We start from the raw sequence: 8,342 nt of genomic DNA, 5'->3' as shown, positions 1-8,342 counted from the left end.
TCCAGAAATAAATGAGCCGAACGTTAGTAAACCATAAAGTAAATTTAACAGAAAAATAAAACTACAGAAAATAAAATAGTTGGAATTTAATGTTCCAGAATTGTTTTTGTATTGAAAATAAAATGAACATAAAATATATACACAGATTTTTAGTCCCAGAAAGTTGAAAGCCTGAAACTACAATCACAGAACGTAGTTATATAGAAAGTGATACCGTAGGGCGTAGACCATCATTTTCCAGAAAATTAAATTCCATAAGGTTTAAAGCCTGAAATTATAATCACTGAACGTAGTTTTACAGAAAGTGATACCGTAGACCATCATTTTCCAGAAAATTAAATATTTAAATCCCAGAAAGTTTAAATTCTGATTTCTGAAATTACTTAATATGCTCAAATGCATAGGTAGCGCAAATAGGTTAGTAGGGTCTACACCATCAGTTATAACTACCTATAATATTTTTATAGCTGTAGTCTACAATAATTTGCAAAAATATTTAAAAATTTAGAATTTTCAGTATAATTGCCAACACAAAAACCCTACTATTAACTACCTATTAATAATATGTTTTAATATAATAAAATACTATTCGTAATAAATACGTATTCTGAGTTTTTAAATTTCTTATTAATTAAATTAATTTACCACCGGTTTGTAAAAACAAAATTGATTTATTTCAAAATATCCGGTCGAGAAATTCAGTGTTCCCTAAATTGGTGAACACACTGTATATAATATATATATTCGTCAAAACTTAAAACTTCAGATAATCATAAAAAATATTTGTGGGATTACGATAAACTTTCACTTATAATTCCAGTAATTAAACTCTCGAGGAACCTATAGTTTTGTAGCATTTTAAGCTGACGTAGCATACAATTTTTATCGATAATAATTTTTAAAAAACTAATAAAAATTCTACATTTTCTTATGCCTGTAAATAGCTGAAAAATAATCAAAATGTTTTGAAAATGTACCTTTCTTTTTTTTTTTTTTTCTGGTTGAATCGACGACCGGGAGGGAACCGCTTTCGCATTATACTTCCTCCCGGCCGCAAAATGTACCTATATAGCTATATGTATATCTAATGTCTGAACGATTATAACATTTTAATATTTTTTTTCATAATATTTACACTAAATACATATAGTCTGAAATTATTTTTTGCCCTTTATATTAAACCTACATTACATAGATTAAATTAGGGAATACATTAAAATTATACAACCAAAATATTCATACCGTCCCAATTTTATTTTTTCCAATTACACAGTAAGTTATCATTTTGATTTATCGCTATTATTAACACATTATAGATACATATATATCTTATATATAAAAATGAATCGCAAAATGTGTTGGTAAGCGCATAACTAAACAACGCCTGGACCGATTTGGCTGATTTTTTTCTTCAACTGTTCGGAATTGCCAGGAGAAGGTTCTTATGGACGAAAAATTTGAAAAAGTTATCAGGTTTGAGAAATATGACTAGATGGTGATGAAATTACAGAGGCGCCATCTGTCCAGCAAATAGTAAACTAAATTATTTTTGGTAGTCAATGGCAACCATTTAAATAAAATAAATAATTTATTTAAAATGTTATAGCAAGGTTGTTTTTAATAATGCAAGCAAATAGACATACAAACTAAAATCGTTGTCATAGTAAAAAAGAAATTAAAAATCTATATATATATATAAATGGAGACAAAAATGTATAAGACAATGTATAACTGTCACTACAGTTCAGCAAGAAAATAAACTATATTAATGTCCCTATTGATTATGATTAAATATAATAGTTACAGATCTGTTGTTATATTTTGTTAAAACCATATCAACAAAAAAAAGAATTAGCAAAATAAGTCAATGTCTACAGTAAATTTCAAATTCACAGCAATAAACTAACATAACAAGTTATACCAAGTTTTATTGTTTTACCAACAGGCAACAATATAAAAATTACGAGATGGCACATATTGTATTTTACCCACCGTAGTAAAATAAAAAAATGATATAACTTTGAAACTTAAGTGTTAGAAATTATAAGCTTACGTACACATCTCGCGGGGTCCGCAATCCACCATGTGTGTATTGCCTACATGATAATATACTGCTCGCATAATCATAAGAGAGTCTCACGGCAACGGCAAACAGAATGACTATAATATTATGACTTGAGTAACTCACTGACTAATAAATGTAGAGCATGAACAATGATAGATCGATGCTTAAAATTTACACGGTACATTCGTAAAATCGTACCACAAATTTAGTGTGCAATAAGAAAGCATTTTATAAAATTCGCATATTAAAGTGGTGGTTTCACAAGATTTTTGAGAATCAAAACGGTCAATGAAAATATATAAGTTTTGAACACCGTTAAACCGAATATTTAATAACAAATTAATCAAAATTCGAATCATATTATATAGAATTGGCATTTTTAACGAGCAACGAAGTGCACGGAGCCAGCTAGTTATATATAAATATGCTTATAACAGATATAATAATAAAGCAACAGACAACAGATATCATATTTAGATCTAGATAAATAAAATCTAAAAATCGACTTTTATGCACTTATCAGCTTTTTCCACAATGGTACAGAATTATATCGGGACACTCTAGTTTTCATGTTATTAATCAATAATAAAATTAATAGGCAACTAATAAGTAATAACTGATAAATGTTAAAGTTAAGTTTAATAACTATTATCATTATTATTATAGTTTATAAATGCCCGTATGCATACCTATCGGCATATAGCCGATATTTGACATTTACCAAAAACCAATAAGACGTGATAGCAATGTTTCTGAAAATGAATTACCTATATACTTATAATATATTAATATGCTTTGATCGCCAGAATAATGCGTGAAAGAAATTAATTGTTCTCATAAGTTGTTGTTTTATAATTAGTAAATGCCGTCGTAAGTACCGTAGAAAGTTCACTTTCTATCAGGGCTTGAATTTGAAAAAAAAAATTTCGTTTTACGTTATTTTGAATAAAAACGTCACACAAATTTTGCGTTTATCGTTACCTATTCAGATTTAAAACGTACAATTTTTGCGTTTTTTTTTCAGAATTTAAATTTTAAACGCATTTAAGTACCTGTTTCAAAGTAACAGAGCAATAGGGCATCACTATTAGCTAATGACAATAAAATTATTCTATTAATACCTACATATTAAATTTAAAAAAAATGTTAATAATATTTAGGTAAATTAATTATTTTTTTAATGGTACCTTATATACTATGTATAAATAATGTTTAGCGTTATGTTTTGTTTAATGACAAATTATATATTTTGTTAAACGTTACGTTTGGTTTTGTGTTATTTAATTATTCATATAATACCTAATTTATCAATATACGATAATATTGAAAATGTTTACATAATTTCAAGTTTTTATTTTCTCGTTTCAGGCACACCATTATGTAGGTACATTCTTTAAATAATAACTATCAAAGTATACATATAAAGTAAAACCACAAATTTAATATAAAAATAAAAGACAAACAAATAGATAAAAATAAATAAACAGATTAAAATAATTCAAAGTCTCATAAATGGTAAATGATTGTCGTTTTCTGGTTCATATGGTTTCAGCCCAAAAACTAGCTATGTCTTTGGCGTTGTCACTTGTATTCATAACATCATCGTCTTGTGTGCATTAGTAAGGACAGATTGGGCATTGCAGAATATGTTTCATTGACTGTTCCATCCCACATTCACAAGTTGTAGGTGTCCCCATTTCTTCATGTTATCCTTAGTGCGTCCAACCAGTGGCGGCTCGTGGTGTTCAAAGTAGGCGGTGTGCAATTATTGCAAAAGTTAATTAAACAAAAAAATAATAGTTAAAAATATAAATGTAATTAGTAAAATATTTATTAGAATTTTTAATTTTGATATAGGTGAAAATAATAATAAAAAATAATATTACATATTATGTAGGTATAGTGTATAGACGGTATGGTACCTACCTATATTTTATTTATTGTCACAACAGACAACATGTCATAACTAATAATATTAAGACAAAAAAAAATTTATATTTATTTTTAATTTTAAACATTTTTATATGTGAAGTCCAGCCTTCTCTCCTTGGAAGATGCAAACAGTTCTATGACTTTATTGTTGAAATCAGGTATATTCATAATAAAATTTTTTTTCAATAGACAACATTGCTAATGCTGATAATCTTTCTTGGTGCATTGTATTACGTAAAAATGTTTTGATTCTTTTTAATGTCGAAAAACACCTTTCTGATTATGCTGTGGACATAGGTATTGTAATAATAATTTTTAATAGCTTCATGCTCTCACCGAATGTATTAGTAAGGTTTTCAGATATAATAAATGATAATAATGAAACAGCTCCACTCATTGTTCTAAACTCATTTCTACTATAGATTATTTGTAATTCAGTTTTTAGTTTTTTACTGTCAAAATATGGGTATACATTTATTGTTTCATTGAAATAACCGTCTGGAAAATGTTCATTATATTTTTCAAAATTATCAGCTAAAAATAAATTAGAAGCAACTAGATGACCAGTAAAAACAAACCTTTGTTTTATTTGAGATATAATATTATTACATACTTCTATTGCTTCTTGTTTCAATTCATCGCCCCTGTGTTTTCTTTTATTACTATTTTGTACAATATTACCACTACATAATGTTTCCATTTGGTTTCTAATTTTGGAAATCTCTTTAATAAAACTATCAATATTATTTTTCACAGTTGTTGAATCAGTTTCTCTTTTTTGTAATTGATTATACAATATATCTACATGAGACATGATACTATGAAAAACTGTAAGCCAAGAAATAAATACGTCATCAAGCAATGTTCTTTTTAACCCCGATGCCTGTTCAATAGTTTGTGTATATTTAATGGAGTCATCATTAATTATTTTATCCGTACAAATAATTAATTCTTCTTTTTATTCAAATACTGTATTAACGGTTCTAGAATGAAAATTCCACCTTGTAGGGGCTGCTCTAGGTAAACGCTTTTTAACTACTTCATCCAATATAGCAGTTCTTTGAGAAGATGTCGAAAAAAATGAACAAAAACCTCCTAGGCTAGCAAAAAATATTCGAACATTCCTATTTATTGAAGCAGCGTTAGCCATAACTAAATTAAGTTGATGTGCGTAACAGTGTACATAATTAGCATTTGAATAATGCAATTTAATTTTAGCCTGAACTCCATTAATATTTCCACTCATGACGGAAGCGCCGTCATATGTCTGAGCAATTAATTTATTAGTTTCATTGCCTATATGTTGGTCAAGTTGTTCTTTAATGCATTCAGCTAATACTTCAGCATTATGTGCTTTAGGCTTTAAAAATTCCCAAAACCTCTCTACAACTTTATCCTTAACAATGTACCGATACACAATAACCATTTGAAAAATAGCACTAACATCAGTAGTCTCATCGGCTGTTATTGACAAATAATCAGCTTTTTTTATTTCTATAGATATTTCTTGCTGACAAATATTCAACATACACTTTAATAATTCATTTTGTATAGTTTTTGACGTACCTTTAAATACCGTTGCTTTTTCTAAATGAACTTTCAATGCGTTATCTAATTCTGCACTAAAGCTTATTAAACCACGATAAATTCCCGGATTCAAAGATGTATCTTTTTCATCGTGTCCCCTCAATGCTAATTCGAAAGCACCACAAAATCGAACGCAATTAATTAAGATGTTTAAAATATATCGGTTGTTGGAAACCTTCTCATTATGTAACTCAATGCCTATAAGTAAGAAAAACTATTTTAATGACGATGGTTTTAAAAATTATATAAAATAAATACCTCTTCCATAACCGCTATCTAACATTGAAAGAACATTTGTTTTACCCAATGTAGCCAAATTTAAGGTGTTATTCATATGTTTAACAGTTAAATCATGTTTTTTCATTCGATCATTTAAATGATTTAAATCGGTCATTCCTGTTTTGGTCCATACTAATTCTCCACCAAATAATAAACACGGAAAACAAAAAACTGCATTTCTTTTATCACAACCGCTTAGCCAATTATTATATTTTGTATAAGTGTCATTTGTAAATGTACGAGTAAATTGGCGTGTTTTTTTTTTTAATAACTTGTGTTAATTTTAAATCAGGCATAGGCCTTCCTAATGTTTTTATATTAATTTTTTCATCTAGAGTATGTAAAGAAAATTTTTTTTCCAAAAGATGTTCAACCGAATTCATGATTAAAATATAATAAAAATATAATAATAGGCTGGGTAAAGCAAAAGAAAACTAGTACACAATTTAATCAGTGTCACTGGCAAACAATAACTGACAACTAACATAATTTTATTTGGTAAAATGAAATAATATATAAATCGGGACAATAGTAATGATAAAAAATATTAAAAATAGAAAAACGGTGGAGTTTACAAATCAAAGTTAATGCGGCACTGGATGCGTTGCTTTGAAATCTTTTACCGTGTGTGTGTAGGTTCCGTATTTATCAATTATTGCGTATTCGCGTGCGACCGTTCGACGAGTGTGCAGTAGGAGCTGCACACCAAAGTCACATATAATTGCCGACCCCCCACTCAATAGCCAAACGTATTTTACACGGACTGGCGGTGTTCAGGCTGAGCTGCACACCAATTGATGTGTATTTGTTTCATAACTCGATTAAAATTTAAGGAGTATAATAATAATAAATTGTTGTTTTTATTTTTAAAACTAATTTTTTTTTATATAATAAATAGGTACCTACAGTTTAACAGATATTGTATTAAAAATAATTAATTAGTATACATTACTATTATACATTTTCACTATTATATCTATATTAATCTATGTGGTGTGCGCACACCTGCACACCTAGGCACGAGCCGCCACTGCTCCATAGACCATAAAGTGCCCCGCCAATTTAATTCGTTTATTTCTGATAAAAGCTTTTATGTTTGGTTTTTGAAATAGCTGGTAAATCTCCTCATTTTTTCTTATTCGGTATTCTCCATTATCAAAAATTGGACCATAAATTCGATGAATAATTATATGCGTCTGCGTCTACAACTTTCAGTTTATTGAACAATCGGTTTCACAATGAGATTTATCGCGAGACCAGTCAAAACATCGCTAATACAAAACATCTATAATGCGAATATATAATATTATTGAACCATATAATAATTTATAATGGAGCTGTATATGCTATATAATATGCTCTTCAAGCTAAGTCGTTAGTGATGCAGACTGCAGATAAGTGAATTAGTCCAGTATTTTAATTTAGATTTGAATAAAACTGTATAATATGTGATCGTATACGAATAAGGTGAATTAAATTTTTTTGTAATTTTATCTAGATATAGATGAAGATAAACAGACTAATATAGTTTTTGATTAGATATAAGCTCCGTAATTATATCAATATATTAATAAAAATTTATTTTATTGTGTTTGTATTCCTTTGAACAGTCCCGTTCTCTCAACCCTATGAAAATTTTCGGGAGAGCAAACTCTATCTGATAATGGCCGAGATAAATCCTTAGATTATATACACTGTATTAACTAGTTATGTTTGATTACACAATGGCTATACAAATACATTTATATTATTATTATTATATTATGTGGATACACATAACGTTTCGGTGTTTCTATAAGCATAATATATAAATATGTAAAATACATAAAATTATAATTATGTGTACAAATTTCAAAAGTATTTTCCGAGTACGTACTTACGGGTATCTACGATTTCAGTACTATCGCAAACACCCAAATTCGAGTATATTATATTATTATTTTAATGTCATAAAACACTATTATCTTTATGGAAATCGTGGTTTCGTCGTGGTTTTTTTGTTCCGCCGCCGAGTCGTCAACATTCGAATAAAATTCATTCCATGCGTATATTTGCGTGGTGCAGCTCTCTCGAACGATGACTGCGATAGTTTCGATATTAATTTTGTTTCGGTATTTTTGAGACGTTATGGTATTATTACTGATTATACATCGCTTGGCAGACTCCGTTGTGATGTGTCTAGGCCACTGATTTCAAGTATGCTGTGTATACGAGTATATAGATATATTAAACTGAATGATATCTGTAGCGTAGCGTATCAGCTAATCTAACTCTTTTGATTATAAGGTTAACCTATCCTCGTCAATATTGAGGATTGAAGTAAATCTTTCCTGTTCTACAAAATTTAAGACGTTTGATGAGTGACAACGACAATTTTAGATTCTGAACGAAGTGATGAATGTATTGATTTTTTTTTTTTTTTTTGTGTCTGTGTACAGAATAACTAGTCGAAATAATGCTCCAATTTCAAACTATGGGG

General features: G+C 28.5%; 1 protein-coding gene across 1 annotated transcript; it reads right to left on the bottom strand.

Moving 5' to 3' along the window:
• Positions 1-4,955: 4,955 nt before the first annotated feature.
• LOC126550535 (zinc finger MYM-type protein 1-like) lies at positions 4,956-6,890 on the bottom strand. Its single transcript, XM_050202357.1, has 2 exons — positions 5,843-6,890; positions 4,956-5,782 (listed from the first exon to the last, which is right to left on the bottom strand). Exons 1-2 carry the CDS (start codon positions 5,976-5,978, stop codon positions 4,956-4,958), a joined length of 963 nt encoding a protein of 320 aa, XP_050058314.1. The 5' UTR covers positions 5,979-6,890.
• Between the last annotated feature and the right edge of the window lie 1,452 nt (positions 6,891-8,342).

This window comes from Aphis gossypii, chromosome 2, assembly GCF_020184175.1.
Source record: "Aphis gossypii isolate Hap1 chromosome 2, ASM2018417v2, whole genome shotgun sequence".
NCBI classification, from domain to species: domain Eukaryota; kingdom Metazoa; phylum Arthropoda; class Insecta; order Hemiptera; family Aphididae; genus Aphis; species Aphis gossypii.
The sequence above is the reverse complement of the archived record's forward strand: the minus strand, read 5'-3'. Positions and strand labels throughout refer to the sequence as shown.

Excerpts from the sequence above, each read along its gene's own strand:
- LOC126550535 (XM_050202357.1), bottom strand. The coding sequence starts at position 5,978 with ATGACCGATTTAAATCATTTAAATGATCGAATGAAAAAACATGATTTA. Across the intron at positions 5,783-5,842 it reads AGATAGCGGTTATGGAAGAG|GCATTGAGTTACATAATGAG; the intron begins GTATTTATTTTA and ends TCTTACTTATAG.